The 21,099-nt window shown below is 35.6% G+C and overlaps 1 protein-coding gene across 1 annotated transcript in view; it reads left to right on the forward strand.

The window, feature by feature from the left end:
- The window catches only part of LOC105481588 (solute carrier family 15 member 5), a 91,655-nt gene that overhangs the window by 66,217 nt on the left and 4,339 nt on the right, over positions 1–21,099 (forward strand). The window contains exon 8 of the mRNA XM_011741273.3: positions 20,158–20,266. Within this exon, the coding sequence (XP_011739575.2) occupies positions 20,158–20,266 (109 nt within the window). The remainder of the gene's footprint in view (positions 1–20,157; positions 20,267–21,099) is intronic.

Consider the following 21,099-nt stretch of genomic DNA (forward strand, 5'->3'; position numbering starts at 1 on the left):
ACTATCAGGTGGGGCTGAGGGTCCCACCATAAATAACAGATATTCCAACCACTCAAGAAGTTGAAAGGATTTAGATTACCTCCCAGAAATCAATCCAGGCAAATGTTTTAATCACACAACTATTCTTACAAAAGCATTTCACTGAAAATCTAAATTTTTACTGGCAATCTGTATAGTATAGTAGGAGCTGTTACATGCATTATTGCATTTATTACAACAACCTTATATTATTCTTCTCGTTTTTTAAATGTAATGATTCAGGCAGAAAAAAAATGAAGTCAAGTTCTCTAGTCATCACAACCGGTAGCTGACAGAGATCTAATCCTCTTGGCATTCTGAAACCAGTTCCAACATTGATTTCAATACACCAAGGAACTTGTAGGAATCCCCAGATGTAAAGGTTTTTAAAGACTTTTGTTACTTTTGCAATATAACCTCCGTGGATGGACGTCTGTATAATATTGATAATATTCTAGATACAGTACAAAGGTGCAGAAACAAAAGTTTATATAATTTTGGCACAATTTGGTGCCCATGACAGGAAATTTATCAGGGACACATGGTGAGGACATCTTAGCAAGATGGGTTGTGGGGTGGAGCACTTTCTAAACTGTGCTCAAGAGAACACCATTTAAATTACCACTGATCAATTTAAGCTACATCTTCTTTTAAGTGTATTCTTTCCAGTTAATAATAATAGTGTGTTATATCAAATTATAATCCCAATAAATTACAATCATAGAGTTGAATGGTGCCTTAGATCTCAACTAGTCTAACATTGTACCAAACACAGAAAACGTAGTAGGATAATCTAGTGCTGAGAAAAATTCTCTACTTTGAGATATAACCTGAGTGTGCCCATCTAGTGATCACTATGTTCTACAAAGTAAGTCCGATTCTCCATTCACATAGCAGCTCTTCAAACATTTGATAAATACTTGGAGAAATAATATCATATAGTGGTTAAGAGAATAGGTTCTGGAGTCATACCACCTGAATTTGAATCCAGGTAGTCTAGCTATGTGTTCTCAGTTTCTATTTCAGTAATGACAATAAATAATTCATTATGTTGTTCTGAAGATTAAGCAATTAATATGCATAGTGTTCAATAAAGATGGCAATCATGACCCTTTCTATTTTATAGACAAACCACCCCTGTCTTTTCATATTGCATGATTCCTTGATTTTTCACTATCAAGGCCCCTCCATCCATTAAACAAACAACAGCTTATCAGTATCTTTCTTAAAATATGGCTTCCAAAACTGAAGATAATATGAGTACAACCAGGGTACAAAATGGGTACAATCAAGATAAGTATGTTACTTTTATCAACCTGGACTCTCTCTCTCTCTCTGAATGTCAACAGCGATTTTGTTGACTTTTTCACAGTTGCATCCTGCTTATGGTCAATTAAAACTTGAAACTTTTTTTAATTTTCAGGAGTTGCTTTCAGCTCAGTTCTACTCATCACAGTTCTTTTTTCTAATTAGATGCAGCACTTTATTTTTATCTTTAATAAATGTCAACCCATCATCCTAAGTAATAGACATTTTTGAAAATTGATTCTGTGTCATCCAGGGAATTACTAATCTTTACTTGCTTTGTGTCATCTGCAAATTTGGTAAGCAAGTTCCTAGACTTCTTCCAGGTAATTGATAAAATTTTTGAATTGGACAGGACCAAAAAAGAGTCTTACAGAAAATTCCTAGACCCCATTGCAAGTTAATGACAATCCATTAATCCTCTCCTTTTGGATATAATCAGTTCCCAATTCACCTAATTACTATCATTCAGCCCACATACTTCTCCATCATTCACTAAATGACATCACAGGAGACTTTTCATAGGTTTTTCTGGAAATAGGATAAGTCTCTTTGTGACAATCCCTTTAGCCATCAGGATAGTATTCCTCAATGAAAGAAATGAGGTTCATTTAGATGATGTGGTTATAGTAATCCTATACTGGTGTAACAAATAAAGGCCCTAAAAGAGAGTGGCCATAAGCATGACTTTGGGTAGGTCAGCATTATACCCTCTAAAACTGGGTTTTCTTAATTAAAAAAGGAAATTTTACTTCACTTTTCTCAGAGAGGATGAGAGAATAAAATTAAATAAGATATTTGAAACTTTTCTCTGCCAGAGATTATTTTTAAATACAAAATTGTCATACATTATAATGGCTCATTTGGCCAAAAACAAGATCAGTCCACTCAAACAAACAGACCAATTTTTTTGACAGAAGTGACCATAATGAAACAAACACTATAATTATATATTTAGGCACCCTATATCCTTCAGCATTTCTTTTAGTATATAGGATATTTTCAACCTTTAAGGATTCATGTCAGCTGAGCATGTGTGCGTGTGAGTGTGTGAGAGTGTTAGGATACGATTGGAAAAGAAGATCAGCTATCACAGTCTTCCAGTCTCCAAGCTGCATTAGTCATTTTTAGCACCATGATGGAGAATGGTGTGAATGCGGTAAATTCAAAAGATTTCTCAAAACTTGACTGTGCAGACAGATAACTGTTAGAGTGACATTTTCAGTACAAGTGAGAAAACTGATCCTTCTGGGATCTCTAACTCTGAGTGCTTTAAAGGAGAAGATACAAGACTAAACTCATCCTCCTACACTAATCATTTCAGGAATAGTTTATCTAAAAGTAGCAATGCTAATATAAGGGAATGAAGAAGTCAGTCAAACTGCTTATTTCGACTCTATCCCATTAGCAACAAGATCAATTTCCTCACACTCCTGAATTTGAACTTACCTTTTCATTAAAAAAAACAAAACAGAATTCAGTAAAAAATGACATCTTAGTTATGGACATGCAGGTGATTGAAAGATCCAAAGCAAAATATTTAAGACAAAAAGGGATAACTGGGCAGAATCAAGAGGTCAAGTGGTATATCTTCTTGTCCCTACAAGTTCTTTCTCCTCAAAATTCAGGAAAGGGGCAAATAATGTAGCTGTTTAATTTCCATCAAGAGTATTTTAAATTAAAAATGAGATCACCTGAAAGACTCATTTAAATATCTATGATTATTGAGGCCACTGGCAGTTATGTCAGCATGAATCACTGAGTCACTCTTGAAACAGGAATTTGCAGTTGCAGCAAACTTGAAAGAAGAAAATACGCATCTGGAAAAGTATTCCAATTCCATTTCATGGGCTCATGCCTATTATCTAAGAGATACGCTTCTTCAAATTCAGATCTATGCCTCGGGTCCAACTTCATATGGGATTTGGGCTTATAGATTTTTAGATTCAGAGGGGAAAATAAGTGGCCTACTGCCATAATTCACCCTTAGCCAGGCCCATACTCTACTTGTCAACTGGTTTAGTGCCAGTGTTCCTGTAGCTAAGTCAGCAGGGCCCCAACAACTCCCATAGGCAAACCCTGCTCTTGGTCCTCAGTCAGAATTTGAAGCAAAGCCCCCCTCATACAATGGTTTTATGTATTTCAGATACAATTTATTCTATATCCTTAACTTTTTACTCCACAGAAACCCCCAATGCTGCACAGAGGACTTTGAGTTTATAACAGCATCAGGAAAGAGCCAGCTTTAGACTGTGGAAAGCAACAGTCATTGCTGTTGGCTCACGAGAGGTAGAAAGGCAGACATCTGAGTCAGATGAACCTGAATTCAAATGCAACTCAGCTCTCAATGAGCTCCTAGATCTTGAGCTCATCACTTAACCATACCGAGTCTCAGTTTCACCTTCTCTAGAATGGAGTCTGTTTCTCTTTCTAGTCTTCACTAGTAACTTACCTTTCAAGCTTTTTATGAGGACCAGAAGAAATAGATAAAAATCACCAGCTAAATGCAGATGCACAAAAAAGAATGATTTTGTTGTTATCTTAATTTGAGTGGGACCTCAACATCTTCCAAGTGGGCTAGATGTATTATAGATATGATGTTTTGGTATGGCACTTAATTCTCCAGAAAAGAATAGATTCCATATTTGCAGAGTTCAGTTGTCCTGTTCAACTTCAGTTCCAGGTGGAGACTGGGAGGCGATGAAATTAGAAAGTGCTCTGAGATTCTTCTTGGCCTCATGTACCCATGTAATTAATGGACCCTCCTACGCATGGCAAATTTGTAAGTCTAGGTGGAGTTACAGACACATGAACATGCACATTAGGAGTACCTGGAAATGGTATTGAAGCTGAAACTAGAAAGATGAGTGCAATTTAGCTTGGTAAGCACAGGAATGAAGGATTTCTGGTACAGAGCACATATATCAAGGCCCATAAATAAATAAATGATAGGTGCATAAGAGGAACCCAGAGAAGGCCAGTAAGCTGAAAATATTCAAAAAAGGAGGAAATGGCCTGAAGTCACATTGGAGAGTTAGGTAGGGGCAAAACCACGTGGGACCTTTTAATACAGGGATTTTATGTTTACTTGAATGTTATAAGAACGATAACATTCAAAACACCAATGACCTCCTGGTGTTTTGGGAAGATCATTATGGATGCAGTATGATTTTGAGGAAAGAAAGAATAATTTGGGAAAAACAAGGAAGTACAATTGAAGTAATCCAGATAAGTCTGAAATAGTAATGAACTAGAGAGGAAGTAGGCAGATGGAGCGAAGTGAATGGATATAAGCATATTTTAGACGTAGAATCAGAGTCTTAGCAATGGCTTTGAGAAAGTCAGGAGACAGTAGGATGCAAGAGGGAGGAGGTAGTATCAGGAAAGCATCCCAGGTTCTGCCCATGAGCTACTGGGTGGGCAAAGATTCCACTTACTAAATGGAAAAAACTGGAAGAAGAACAGACTTTAAAAGTTGCCATCCATTTGCTTTTTAACACATTGTTTGACACACCTGTGAGACATCCAAATAGAAATATCTGGAGGCCAGAAAAAAAGGTCTTTGTTAGATATATAAGTATGAAACTCTATGGCACAAAAATAACGTTTGAAACCATGGTAGTGAATGAAATTACCTAGCGTGAGTATTAAGAATGAGGAGAAAAAGAAGCCCCAACATTAGAGGTTGAGTGGAAAGGAACTAGTTTGCCACAGAAAATATATAGCAGTCAGAAAGCTGGGAGGAGGGAATTATATATGTATATATACACACATATATGTGTGTATATGTATGTATATATGTATATGCGTATATGTATATTCACTGAAGATAAGAAAGAAGATGATTTCAAGCAGAGAATGGTAAATTGTGTCAAATGCTACTGTAAAATCAAGTACGACGAAGAATGGAAGGTATTCGTAAAATTTAGCAACACTATGATACCTTTAATAAGAGCCATTTCAGTGGTGAAATGAAAACTAGATTGAATTAGAGTGATGAATATCCAGTAAATGAAAAAAAAAGCCTCATGTTTAAAGAACTCTTTTGAAGAACATGAAACTGAAAAAGATTTAAGAGAGAGAGTGATGGCTAGAAGGGGATGTGGGTGGAGTTGCCAGATTTAGTGAATAAAAATACAAGATACATAGTTAAATTTGAATTTCAGGTTAACAAATAACTTTTTGGTCTTTAAGAATGTCCTATGCAATATTGAGGACATACCTCCTTATACTAAAAAATACATACACCTTCTTATACTAAAAAATAATTCCTCATTCTGAAATGCAAATTTAAGTGGGAACCCTGTATTTAAAACCTTAGGTGTGGGTTCAAGATACTTTTTTTTATTATTTTATTTATTTTTGGGGGGGTGTTTAGAGATGGGATCTTGCCCTGTCATCCAGGCTGGAGTGCAGTAGCGAGATCATAGCCACTGCAGCCTTAAATTCCTGGGCTCAAAGGATCTCCTGCCTCAGTCTCCAGAGTAGGACCATAGGCACATACCACAGCGTAGCTAATATTTGTTTTCATTGTTTTAGAGATGTGGGTCTCACTAGGTTGCCCAAGCTGGTCTTGAACTCCTTGCCTCAAATGATCCTCCCACCTCAGTCTCTCCAGTAGATGGGAATATAGCAAAAGCCACCACACCTAATACTTTATTTCTGAGAGACATTTGAGTGTATTTTTCTGATAAGAATACCTGGTGTAAATGGAGAAGTTAAAAATGCAAGAGAGGCCGGGCGCGGTGGCTCAAGGCTGTAATCCCAGCACTTTGGGAGGCCGAGGCGGGTGGATCACGAGGTCAGGAGATCGAGACCATCCTGGCTAACATGGTGAAACCCCGTCTCTACTAAAAATACAAAAAAAACTAGCCGGGCGTGGTGGCGGGCGCCTGTAGTCCCAGCTACTCGGAGGCTGAGGCGGGAGAATGGCGTGAACCCGGGAGGTAGAGCTTGCAGTGAGCCGAGATCGCGCCACTGCACTCCAGCCTGGGCGACAGAGTGAGACTCCGTCTCAAAAAAAAAAAAAAAAAAATAATAATAATAATAATAATAATAATAATGCAAGAGAAAGAAGAGAGAATTGATGGAGCTAAAGACTTAAGGAAAGGAATGGAGGACTCGGTCAGTGACAACCCAGAGAGGGTGACTTCTTATTGGAAGGTGGATACTTCTTTCCTGCACTGAAACAGAAGAGAGAAAGGAGAAGATAGGCACAGGTGCACACAGATGCATAGTTCTGATATTGGGAAGATCCTGGAGCCTTCCTTTGGAACTCTCCATTTTTTTATGAGGTATGCAGTGAGCCAACTGTGAGAGCAAAGGGAATAGGATGAGAATGGGGAGTTGGAAGAGCAAGGATTACAAACTTATTATGAAGGTATGAAAAGATGATTTAGAAGACAAATGTTAAGATCGCTGGTGGTGGCCGGGCACAGTGGCTCACGCCTGTAATCCCAGCAGTTTGGGAGGCCAAGGTGGGCAGATCACCTGAGGTCGAGAGTTCGAGACCAGCCTGGGCAACATGGTGAAACCTGTCTAAACTAAAAATACAAAGATTAGCGGGGAGTGGTGGTGTGCACCTGTAATCCCTGCTACTCGGGAGGATGAGAGAGAAGAATCACTTGAACCCTGGAGGCAGAAGTTGCAGTGAGCCAAGATTGCACCACTGCACTCCAGCCTGGAGACCAGGCAATCAGAGCAAAACTCCATCTTAAAAAAAAAAAAAAAATCGCTGGTGGTGTTGAAGGCCCCAATTGTGTTGGTGATCATGAAGAGTGATCCCAAACTACCTAAAGCATGAATTTGCCCAGTGATATTCAGAAGCTCAATAAAGATGTCTCATAAATTTTTAAATAGCCTAAAGAGCACAAGACACAGGATGAAAGGCACAAACTCTACTCTTAAAGTAATTTGGGGTAAAGGTTTATTTTCCTCCAAATATGCAAAAGATAAGAAAGGCTTTCTTCTAAAATTATGAAATTAATATATCTACACTATTAGTAGAGTTGCAAATGAAGAACCGACTGTACAAATAAGCAGGTTCTGGGCAAAAATCAGTGTTGTCATATCCATGAAATTATTTAAATTCAATATTTTACTATTTTAAATAACCCCACTTATAGACTGATTTATTAATTCAGTCACAAATACATATTGGGTTCCTACTATGTGCAAGCACTGCTAGATGCTGAATTAATAATACCAAGTCTGATGTTTAATTAATAAGAAGAACCTTATAGAAATATTTGACACTCAAATTAATATCAGATATATTCATTTGACTAATGCTATTACAATTACAGTTCATAGCTAATGGCATTATCGGGCTATTATCACAAAGCATTACCTCTCTTCTAAAACTCATTTCCATGATAATTCATTGAAATCATCATGAGAACACACTATCTTGATGGGTTTTTACCTCCCAATGCTCTTCAAGAGAATGAACTCACCCTTATAAGAAAGCTGGTTATGCCAAATATCACCCATGCCTGTTCTCTCTGCAGTTCAGGTGAACAATGCCTAGCAATTTCCCTACAATTTTGAAAGACACAGTGTTCCTTCCTGGAAACAGCAGCCTGACTTAATTTTTATCCACAATTCCCAAGATCTGGAAATGCCAATTAAAGTCATGATGCAGGCATTATTATCTAGATTAAAGTATTGAGCATGTTCAGATCTGAGGCCCAATCTCAGTTCATCCAGTCACTCAACAAATATTTATTCTGTCCCCTTTCCATGACTTTAGGCAAACGGTTCAGCTGCTCTGCCTTTGTTTCCTTGTTTATAAATTGAGGGTAATAAAAATTTGAGTCCTTATTAGATAAATATGAAAAACTGGTAGAAAAGTCAAAGTTAGAATACAGTGGTTAGGTATTATTTCCTTCAGGTATCATGAAAATTAATGTGTTTTAAAAATTAACTCAGGTAGGAGAGCTATGAATCTCAAATGAAGCATTTAAATCAGGTTACTGAAAGGAGGAAGGAAAGAAATTAACATTTATTAAGTGTCAGTTACATGCAGACCTTGCTATATGCATTTCATGAAGATATTATTTCATTAAATCTTCACAACATTTCTTTGGAGGTAGATATTTGTAGCCCCATCATATATAAGAGGAAAGTGAGCCCAGAAAGTTGCATAAGTTGTCCAAATCACATAGTAATGGTGGATTCCTGATTCCAAAGCTCTTTTTACTACACTAGTTTTATTTCCTGTGGTACAGAGGCACATCTACCCTGGAGACAGACTGCAACATCTTTTTAATTGCACCCTTTTTCACTCCCAAGCAAAAAGCACATAGTGAAGTAGAAGGCGTGCCTCAAATAAAGCAGAATATAAAATCCATTTCAGTTTTGTCTCCACAATTTTGGACTTTTGCTAGAACACCAGCACTACAAAATAACTTTAAAAAATCTAATGAAGTCTGAGGGAAATAATTGCTCACTGTCTCTAACTATCTTTTGAAGAGATTCCAAAAGGCACATTTTAAGATTTTCATAGTTCCATTACATTCAAAATAAAACAGTAGTTTGTCAAGAGGGGAAATATTGCATCTTTCTCCAAAGAGAGATAACAGAAATCTGCCTTGAATCCAAAGCAATATGCTATAGCACTTAATGCCACATATACTTGAAGTATCCAGTAAAGCTCTGATTTTGGTGGGAGATGGACTGACATATTGCTGAAGTGAGGAAAGGTGTTTATATATGTATACATATATACATATTTATGCACATATATATGTGTGTGTGTATATATATGCACCCTTCCTTTCTTATGGTATATTTAGGTTATTTCTAATTTTTCATGCTATAAATATTACTAAGGTAAGCATCCTTTTCTATAATCATTAAGTACATAACTTATTCCCTCCTTAGACTAGAATCCTGGAAATGGGATTATTCCTTCAATGAGGATAAATATTTTAAATATTTTAAAGACTATTGAGAATTAAAGCAAAACTGACTTCTAAAAGACTGCAATTATGTGCCATTGTGAAATGATAATACTTGCCTCAAGATATGAATTTCAGTCCTTAGCATAATATTTTGATCCTTGTCTATTTGATTGGAAAAAGTTATATTCCACTTTAAATACTTTAATTTGTATTTTTTAGAGTGTAAAATTGAAATATTTAATGTTTATAGAACATTTTTATCTTTTTTATGATATGCTTAGTCTTGGCCTATTTTTCTTTGGGTCTTTTTTTTGTCTGTTTACATATGCTCATTATACTTTAAGAATATTGTGATTTATGTCATATTTATTGCTAGTATTTTCCCAGTTTTAACTCAACATTTTATTTCATAAATTTATTTTATACAAGTTTTGCTGCTATATGTAATCAAATCTGTCTACCTTTTTCATTATGATTAATTTCATTGCATTTATGGTTGTAGAATTTTAATGGTTTCACATTTTGGATTAATTTTATTATTCATGTGGATTTCATTTAGGTTTCATTAAAGAAAATACTTATTTGCTTCAAATAACCAACATTCACAACAGTATTTAATATAAGTTGTGAAAAGTTGGTTAAACTTTAAATATTTCCCAACGATACAGTAAGTGAAATGAAACTAATCAGTTTTACATATTTTAACATATTTTTAGGTGATCTTGGGACTGTTTCAGGGCTTTCTGGCCTGTTCCCTTCAGCTGCCTCTTTATTTTAGCTTAGTATCACTCTCCTTTTAATTAGTATAATAATTTTATGATATATAGTTTATATCAGTTATTACTCATACTTATCTTTTTGGTTATTTTTTATTTATGAAAACCATATTCTCCATGGCTTATACTTCTAGATGAATTTCACATTTTTATTATTTTTTTCTCCATTTTTTTTTGAGACAGTGTCTCGCTCTGTTGCCTAGGTTGGAGTGCTGCAACCTCTGCCTCCTGGGTTCAAGCAATTCTTGTGCCTCAGCCTCCTAACTAGCTGGGATTACAGGCATCTGCCACCATGCCAGGCTAATTTTTGTATTTTTTTAATACAGACGGGGTTTCACCATGCCAGCCAGGCTAGTCTCAAACTCCTGACCTCAAAGGATCGGCCCACTTCGGCTTCCCAAAGTGCCGGGATTACAGGTTTGAGCCACTGCACCCGGCCCCCCAGTCCTATTTTTATTTTAATAAAATGAGTAAAACTTGTAAGTTAATTTTAGAAAAACTAAAGTTTTTGCAATAGGTAGTGGTCCATCCAAGTATATAACATACTTTTTAAATTTAATATTTCAAAGTTGAGTTCAGGAAGTTTTTTTCTTCATATATATCCTGATCATTTCTTGTTGAAATTATCATAGACATTTTATACATTTTTCCTTTTTGCTATTTGAACTGAATCATTTTCCCTCATTACAATTCACTGAGGTGATCACTGTTATACAGGGAGATTATTACTGTTTATTAATGTATATGTCTTCATCTGCATCCAATTTCATAAACTTAGTAAATTTATAAGAGTATTTCAGTTGATCCTTTTACTTTTTCAGCAAAATTAATCTTCAAATACATATAATTTTTATCCTTATTTCCAATATTTACTCCTATGCTTTGCATCTTTCTCAGGACCCAGAACTTACAGGGCAATGGTAATACCAGAAGACAGTCACATTATATCTTGCTCATGATCTTAATGAGGACATCTTTTATTTTATTAAGTATATTTGCAGGATTAAAAAGGATATTCCTTAAAGAATATTCCTTATTATATAAAAACTTTATTCTTGTTTTCTAAGAGGTAAACAAATCAGTTTAAATTTTATCGAATGTTTAAGCAACTATTAAGATCACCTTATGATATTTCTTAATCATAAGAAACTGGACCTATCATTAGGGTGCATTTAATTAATAAATTTTTCAATATTAAATCATCTTTATATATGTGCAATAAACAATACTTGTTGGCAATTATGATTCTTTCACTATGTTCTGGAAAGATCCAGAGAAAAGATCTATTTTTTCTGTGAAAATTAAAAAATGCCTAGTATCTCTCTTTTGTTCTTAAATTGCATGTTATGTTTAATTGACAAATAGTAATTGTATGTATCTATGGGTACAATGTAATGTTTCAATACCTGCATACATTGTGGAATGCTCAAATCAGTCTAATTAACATATCCATCACCTCAAATAATTACCATTTCTTAGTGGTGAGAACATTTAAAATCCACTCTTTTAGCAATTTTGATATATACAATACATTATTATTGACTATAGTCACCATGCTGTATAATAGATCACCAGAACTAATTCCTCCTGTCTAACTCAAACTTTGCACCTGTTGGTCAACATTTCCCCTTCCCCCATCCACTTCCCTTCCCCACCTCAGCCTTTGGTAACCACCATTCTACTCTCTGCTTCTGTGAGTTTGACTTTCCTACATTCCACATATAAGTGAGATGATATGGTATTTGTCTTTCTGTGTCTTGCTTATTTCACTTAGCATATTGTACTGTAGATTCATCCATATTGTCACAAATGACAGAATTTGTTCTTTTTTAAGGCTGAATATTCCATTGTGTATATATACCACTTTTTAAAATGTATTAATCCATTGATAGGCACTTCAGTTGTGTTCATATCTTAGCCATTGTGAACAGTACTGTAACAAACTGAGTACAAACATTTCTTCGATATACTGACTTCAACTCCTTTGGATATATATCCAGTAGTAGCACTGCTGGATCATGTGGTAATGCTATTTTTAGTTTATCAGGATTCCACCATACTGCTTTCCATAATAGCTGTACTAATTTGCATGCTCACCAATAGTGTACTGAAGTTTCGTTTTCTCCACATCCTCATCAACACTTATCTTTCATCTTCATCCTTTTTATAAAATTCTAACTGGTGTGAGGTGATATCTCATGGTGGTTTTAATTTGCATTTCCCTGATGATCAGTGATATTGAACAGTTTTTTATATACCTGTTGGCCATTTGTATGTCTTCTTCTAAGAAATGTCTATTCAGGTCATTTGCCCATTTTCAATTAGCTATTTGGGCTTTTTTCTTATTGAGTAGCTTGAATTCTTTACATGTTTTGGATATTAGGCCCTTACCTGATATATAATTTGCAAATATTTTTCCCAATTTATGGGTTATCTCTTTCACTCTGTTATTTCCTTTGCTGTGCAGAAACATTTTAGTCTGACACATTCTCATTTGTCTATTTTTCCTTTTATTGTCGATGCTTCTGTTGTCGAATTCAAGAAATCATTACCTAGACCAATGTCATGAAGCTTTTCCCCTGTTCTAGTAGTTTTACAGTTTCATGTCTTACACTGAGGCCCTTAATCTATTTTGAGTTTATTTTTCATATCTGCTATAAGTGTCCAATTTCATTCTTCTGCATGTAGATATACAGTTTTCCCAGCACCACTTATTGAAGAGACTGTACTTTCTCCTTTGTTTGGGTATTAGTCTGTTTTCATACTGCTATAAACAGCTGCCCAAGACTGGGTAATTTATAAAGGAAAGAGGTTTAATTGACTTACAGTTCAGCATGGCTGGGGAGGCCTCAGAAAGCTTACAATCATGGTGGAAGGTGAAGGGGAAGCAAAGCACCTTCTTCAAAGGCGGTAGGAAAGAGAATACTGAGTGAAGGGGGAAGAGCCCCTTATAAAACCATCAAATCTCCTGAGAATTCACTCACTCTCATGAGAACAGCATGGGGGAAACCACCCCCATGATTCAATTACCTCCACCTGCTCTCTCCCTTGACACATGGGGATTATGGGGATTACAATTCAAGATGAGATTTGGGTGGGGACACAAAGCCTAATCATATCAGTTTGTTCTTGACACCTTTGTCCAAAATCAGTTGTCTGTAAATGCACAGATTTATTTCTGGACTCTATTCTGGTCCATTGGTCTATGTGTCTCTTTTTATGCCATGCTGTTTTGATCCTATAGCTTTGTAGTATATTTTGAAGTCAGGTAGTGTGATGCCTCCATCTTTGTTTTTTGCTCACAATTACTTTGTCTATTTGTGGTGTTTTGTGGTTCCATATAAATTTTAGGATTGTTTTTTCTATTTCTGTGAAAAGTGTCATTGGAATTTTGGTAGGGATCTTAATGTCTCTTTTTTAAAAAAATTATTCTTTGTAACTTTTTCCTACTATTATTGGTCTTTAATAGATTTCCATTTCTTCTTGATTCAACTTTGGTAATTAATGTTTATCTAAATACCTCATTTCCATAACAGTTTTTACTCTAAAGTAGCATACTCATAACTAAACATTGTTATCTCCTCTGTATCTGTTGTGACATATTCTGATTGGATTTGTCAGTTTTATTTATTTTGTTATATTTTCTCCAATGAATCATCTCTTAGAACTATTAGATCTAAAAAAGTTTAATATATTGATTTCCTGTTCTCATCTCTATTTCCTTACTCCTACTTTCCTTAGATTTGTTTTATGCATTTCCTAACTTCTTTGTCTTGAATGTTTATTTCATTTATTTTAATTCTGACTTTAAAAATGAAAGCCTATGTGCCTTTAAATGTGCCTCTGGGTAGAGTTTATATCTGTATCTCTTAAATGTGTAAATGCAACTTCCTTATTCTCTTCATTTTCTAAATACCTTGATATTGTGGTTTTCATTTCTTTGTTGACCAGTTAGTTATTCAAGAGGCATATCTTCAATTTCTTGGAGGTCTGGTTTGTTACTAATGTTATTGAAACTTCTATAAGAGGGTGAAATATTCTTTTTCATACTAAACAATGTTGTGATCTTTATTAAACACTTGTCAATCACGTTAATTCTTTACATCCCTTCTTTGCCAATTTGATCAAAAACTGACAAGAACGTGTTATAGTCATTGATAAGAATTACTTATATATCGTTATTTCCAAAAGACAACAGATTTTGTTATGATTTCATTACTTAAGGGAAATCCACTGGCATATCTTCAATTTGAATTGTGTTTTTTATCAATATAAAAAAATTCTCAATGTCCCTTTAAAATGGTTTTCCTTTGAATTCAACTTTGCGGAGATTAGTATTTTACAGTATTTTCTGTCTTTGTCTTACGAGTTTCTCGTTCATTATATTATTATTATTATTATTATTATTATTAGCTTTGTCATTCTGTGTTCAGGGTGTTTCCTGTAAGCAACAAATATGTATAGTAGTCACTTTTCCTTACCCATATTGGCTCTTTTTATGTTTACTCATCCTCAAAAGAACAGATTTGCTGAGAGGTAGGGTTTACTAACTCAGAGTATATGTGAATATTTTTGCTAAAGTCTGCATTTAAAGTGCCCCACTAAACCCAAGACTGCTAGGCTACAGTGAGAACTTTACACCATTTTTAGGTTTTCTAACACTCTGACTAGCTGGAGTGATTACAGACTGCATTGTCAAGCATACATGGCTATCCGGCACTCCCCAGAACTCATACTCACCTATAATGTTTTATTTTTGGTCAGGCCAATACTTCTTGGATGCAGTGCAACTTGACTGCGTCTTGTTCCCATTACTTCTTTTATTTGATTATTATTTTTTAAATTTTTTTATTGATACATATTAGGTGTACTTGTTTTCAGCATACATGTGATCATTTGATAAACTGATATAGTCAAATCAAGGTAATTTGGATATCTTTTACCTTAAATATCTGTTCCCTTTACTTCTTGTCCTGTGATTCTATGGGAGTTGCACTCCCTGATGTAGTTTAGAAGCAGAGGTACTTGGTTCTGAGTAGTGGTACGGAAGGATGAATGGGAGGGTTCCTTTCTCTTTTCTTCACCTTCCAAAAGAAAAATAAACAGTAATTATGCATTAAAGCAAAAGCTATTACTATTTTCTCTAGAACTGACCTTGATTTCTGTGGTGAGGGCATGTTCTGATCATCTCCTATTCACCACATTGGTGACCTAGGGGTGCCTCTTACTCTAGATAGTATGAGATCATGGAAAACACGCATCCTTTTTTTTTGAGACAGAGTCTACACATGAGACTGACAGTAGTTTATTAGTCACGTACACTCACAATCTGGGAAAGGAAAATACCCGGATATGTGTAGGGTCACCTGGGGCTGCACTCAGGCATACAGTGAACAAGCAGGGTCTGTGCGGGCGCAGGCTTTGTAATAACAAAGGGTTGTGGTGACAGGCAGGTTCCTGTAGGCTGGATGTGATTGTCTGGTTCCTGTAGGCTGGATGTGATTGGTTGGTTTGAATAATGTTGAGCGCTAGCAGGGAAGTGAAACCTCTCAGGTTGAGGGCTGGGTGGAGTGCAGCTGGTCTGACTAATAGGGGAACTAGCCAGGTGGGGAGCTCTTCCAGCTGGGTGAGGAGCCTATCCAATGAAAACAGGGAAACACGTGGTTAGACCTTTGGGGCCTGTGAGGCTCAAAGGCATCAAGACAGCAAATGAAATTTTGAGCCTTACAATGTACGGCATTAAGGAGAAGAGAAATAAACTGTATTTCTTTTTCATATTAGCAAATTTGTGTAGTTTATAGTGTTATAGCATGTGTGCATCACCATATATGTTTTTCAATCCACTTTCAAAAGCTTTAAATGTAGTGTAAATTGCTCTAAGAATCTCACAGTAGGTTGAATGCCAGTCTCAAGACCGGAGTAGAAATGTCGTTAGGTATTTTAGAAAGAATTTGGGGTAAGTGATTTCAAAGACTGAAATCCAGACATTTTAAAACTGTTGAGAAGATGTTAAAGAAAGGCATAAAAGTGGTAGTTGCATTAAACACCAAGAGGTGGACTACAGCCGTACATTTCATGTAACAGCAGGAAGATGAGGGTTCTGCTGAGTGATGTTTCACTTGACCTCTCTGTTCCTTCACTCCTTAATATATAAAATAAAGAACGAGTCTAGACGATTCTACAATTCTTTGTCTCTAAAATGACTGTGATAATTTCAGATAAATATAAACACTTTACTTACTGTCTACAAGGCCTAATGCTCCAGGATAATTACCCTACTAATTTATGAATCCCTTTTCTTAAGCAACATGGAATGCACATTTCCTGGTACACAAAAAAATTCTAAAAAATGACTTTCAAATGAACAAATACATGTAGCTAAGTAAGAGATATTTGGGGAAATTCTGAACAATGCTAAATATTTTGAGTCCTTTACTATTTCAGCAGTTGAACACTATTACTAACTAGCTGGTTATATTATGAAAGTAGTAACTAGGGTGCACTGTGGGCATTACGAATGGCAGTGAGTGAATGACTCATCAGACTCTATGTGGCACACTGTTTCTCATGCTCCTGTTCAGCTATCCTGTGATCTGGAGAAGTTTAGTTAGTCTCATTCTAGACCTCAAGTCTTCACTATGTCTCCTTTGCAAGGATGCTCCTGATTTCAATCAGCTACTGGAAATGTCAGATGAAAAATGGCACAAATGTGAATTACGACAATAAAAGTTTATAAGCTACTAAAATAAAGTTATAGTACCTAAGAGCTGAGTCAACTGACAATGTTAAATGGAACATTTTACAACCAGTCCTGGGATAATGATAAAAAAAAAAAAAAAAGGCACACAGAACATGAAGAAATATCTGACAGGAGACAGACCAAGATGAAGCTCAGGCTACATGACGGTGTGTGAGCTACCTGGAAAGGAGGCAGGAGGAGGTGATAATCTGAGGTTTGTGGAGTGCCTCCTCTGTGTCCGGCCCTTGACAACCATTATCTCTTTAACTTCTCATTACAACTCAGTAAGGGAGATTCTGTTATCATCATTTCATAGAAGAGAAACTGAGGCTTAAGTGGTCCAGTTATTTGCCCAACGACTATACTGTTAAGGCAAGATTTAACTTTAAAAGTCTACCTGACTCCAAAGCCCATGATCTTTCTATATATTTTTATACACAGTTCTGTCTCTTCACATACACAGATAATCTCCATATAAATAAAGCAAATTTTAGGTATCCTGAAGAATCTTTCTGTCTGACTTGATACAAGTGTTTGTCCCATGCTATCAATTCAGGCGATGCTTCTCTTTACCATGTAAATTAGCTACACAGAGAATTTTAAATCATATCTAAATATGGCCAAAATATGGGACTAGAATGAAGATGAGCGTTAGAAAGTCACGTGCTAAAAATGATATTTAAGAATGAATACAGGAGCATTCTAGAAATTTTGAATACGTGATATGGGAATCTTTGGTTTGGGGTTTTCTTTTCTTTTCTTTTTTTTTTACAGATAATCCCACTCCAAAATGTTTTGTCCATATCCACAGATTTATATTATCTTTCTCTAACTTTTCTAGTACAAATGTCTTTCTCTCCTGTCACCCCAAACTCCCAAATACCACGTCACAGTACTTCTCATTTCTGTTTTCCACAGCTTCCCCAGTGACGAGAATGCTCTGGTGTGACCAGGGGGATCTAGTGGTATCTCCCCAAAGGCTGGCATTTGCCATAATGACAAAATTTCTTTAAAATATTATGTTTTACCTTTAAAGATCTTAGAAAATTTATATTCTTCTTCCTCATCTGACTCTCTTATAATATAAAGATAGTCTTTTCAATTACTTATTATGGACCAGAATTCATGCTCTAAGAAGAATTAATGTCATGTTAACTTTAAGGCTTCACATACTCTGTGCAAACTCCTCTTACACTAGCCAGAGAAACACGGTGATAAAAAGGTATAATCACATGACATGCAAAGTGCTGATGTGAAATGAAAAGGTCGGAAATACGATTGGGACATTAATTCAAGAGGGGAAAAAACAGCACTGTTTGAATAGGCTTAGAAGGATGGTTTAGTTCTTCCTGAAAATACGTAGGATATTATTACACCTTATCTTGACCTCCACTTCAACTCTCCCCATTCAAGTACAATCAAATGTTTAGTTCCTGTGTGCACCCATACACGGGCACACACACACATGCACACACAAAAGCACACATATACACATCAAAAAGGCTACACAATATCCAATAGGCAGACTTATAGAGAAACATTTAGCGAACTTCATTTACTCATCTAAACACCAGATAAAGGCATCATGTCACTGTAGCAATAAAACCATAAATTTTCATTATAATAGAACCCAAATGAAATGGTAAAGTGAAACTTATGAAATAGGTATGGTAATGCTTATTTATACCTATCATAATACCTATTTTGGTATTATTTTGCCAAATAATCCCCATTTGTCAGGCACTGATCTAAATACTAAAAATATAAGGATAAATAAGACACACACAGCTCCTGCAAATTAATAGCATAATCAGGATTACCTTTACAACCCAGTTCTTTTGACAAAATAATACCTATTTTGTGAGTTGCACTTCACCATTTTATTTATTTGTCCTATAATTTATTTAGGCTAGCTTTCAGACATAGGTCCCAGAAAATAATAGACACAGCTAATTTTCATTATTGATCCATAGTAATAGTCACTGAGTAGGTAAAAGACAGAAGACAAACAGCTTTAAATGCGAAGTGGCACAATTAATCACAATTGTCATACTTATGCACTTGCTGACTGTGATCAGAATATTTCAGTTAAATCCCATTTACAAGAATGCATTGTCAAGGGAGAGGCCAAGAACCACTTTCTACTGCAGGAAGCAACCCTACAACCCGTGTGCCAAAGATGGTACTGAAGCCCAGTCCTACTGGGTCATAGACTGATTGCTCTGGTCCCACACCCTCTTCACCTCCCGCTGTAGGAGCTGTTCCTATAAAAACGCAAGAAAATGATGAAACCTTGGCATTTGTGTGTTCAAAGATGATCATTTCCTGTTCTCATAATGCATAACATTAAAAAAATTCAGCCCATTCAGAGAGACAGTTAAATTCTCTCTGTTAAGTTAGATTTTTCCTTTGAAGCATTCTGTAATGCTATGTAAATACATTTGGTAATAACAGATCTCCCTTGCTGTTTTTAATGTATTGCCTAAAAATAAGTATCACATATATAATATGTATAATATAATGCATTTTATTGTATACATTAAACAATACCCCAAAATTTACTGAAGAAATAAAAAGTATGTGTGTGGATAGAGACAGAGACAGAGACAGAGGCAGAGACAGAGACAGAGACAGAGACAGAGGCAGAGACAAAGATGGAGACAGAGATAGAGAGATAGAGTTATAGCACAGATCCAAAGCAAAAGTCAAAACTTAGAAGCAAATTAAAGTAATTACCTTGAATCTTGAATAGGTTCATATATACCCAGTATGACATCATAAGGAAGTAGAAATCCTTTATTTGGTGGTATTAAATTGAAGAATTTACTTATTAGGTGAAAAGAAAATCTCCATGTTAACCAGAGATTGCAAGTAATTTGACCAATAAGGTCTGTGATATTATCATAAGGTAGCCCTGGATTTATCAAAGTTGTGAAAATAATTTAACATCTATCACCTACATACATTATCTCACTATCCTTACAATTAGCAAATGAAACAGACTATCTGGTCATAGAAAATAGTTTTCATTCATTCACTATATATTTGCCAAATAATCCCTACATGCCAGGCACTGTTCTAAATACTAGAAATATAACGAGAAATAAGATACACACATGGCTCCTGCAAGTTAATGGAATAGTCAGGATTACCTTTACGAACCAGTTCTTCTGACACCTATATTGTGTGATGCAAATTAAGAGTGTTTTGTGACCTTCAAAATATTTGGGGTGCTTTGCTTATTTTACTATTAATTACATAATTAAATAAATTTTGACAATCAAGTTTCATATGAACGTTTTTGCTTTGTGGATATTACTGAAGCGAATAAAGCTCTATGAATTGTGGAATGATAAAATATTCACAGAAACTTACAACTCTGCAGTTGAATAACAATTACATTTGTTCCAAACAGGCAATTGGTTTCCAAACACATTAAACAAAGGCAATTTAGAAAGCTTCTTCTTCTTCCTGGCATCATTAACATTGTTGAACATCCTGGGATTCTGGAGTGTTTCACAAAGGTAAGTAAGTGTGTGGTAAGATGAAAAATTTCTGAGTCCATGAAATATTGGTCTGGGAACCATCACTGAGCCAGCGGGAACTCTGTACACCATGACCGGACAAATTAGCATATCAGAGAAATTCAACAGATTATTCAGAGCAAGAAATTTCAATTTAGACTTCACTTTTTCCATCGATCCTCATAATAAAATAGTGCTTTACAAATTCTAAAATACGTTCCAACACAAGATTTTTCTCTCCACTATGTAGCATCACTTTAGAATTAGAAATAAGCATATTGATAATAAGAACGAGTGCATCATTACCATTAAAAGCAAATATCATTAAACAAATAGCTAGAAATCTAATGATGCTTGAGATTTGGATCCTATTCAGGCCTTTAAATCAGCAGTGACCATTTCAAGGCCAATAAAAAAACTGTACAAAATCCCTTAGCTTGTTGCCTGAGACCACCTGAGAGTGGCTTAATAGGTACCATCTACCATCCATCCACCCATCCATTGCCAGCCTCTCTCTCTCTCCCTCTCTCTCTCTCTCTCTCTCCCCCCTTGACATATTCTTGGACAACTGTGTACTTTTGAGAAAATTCTCTAACCTCTCTGGGCCTCTGTTTTTACACCTGTAAAATAAAAACCTCTTGTCGGTTTTAGGGGGACGAATACTGATAAAAGACTAATCACAATGTCTGTCATGAAGCAGAAACTAAACAGATTTTCATTTTCCTTACTTCCTTCCATCCATTTACCTCTTTAGTCATTTAGTCATATATTATCTCATTCATTGTCACTTCACCCTTGCCTAGGTCATTATTTTATTAACCTAACAAATCTCT

This window comes from Macaca nemestrina, chromosome 10 (assembly GCF_043159975.1).
Source record: "Macaca nemestrina isolate mMacNem1 chromosome 10, mMacNem.hap1, whole genome shotgun sequence".
Lineage (NCBI taxonomy): Eukaryota > Metazoa > Chordata > Mammalia > Primates > Cercopithecidae > Macaca > Macaca nemestrina.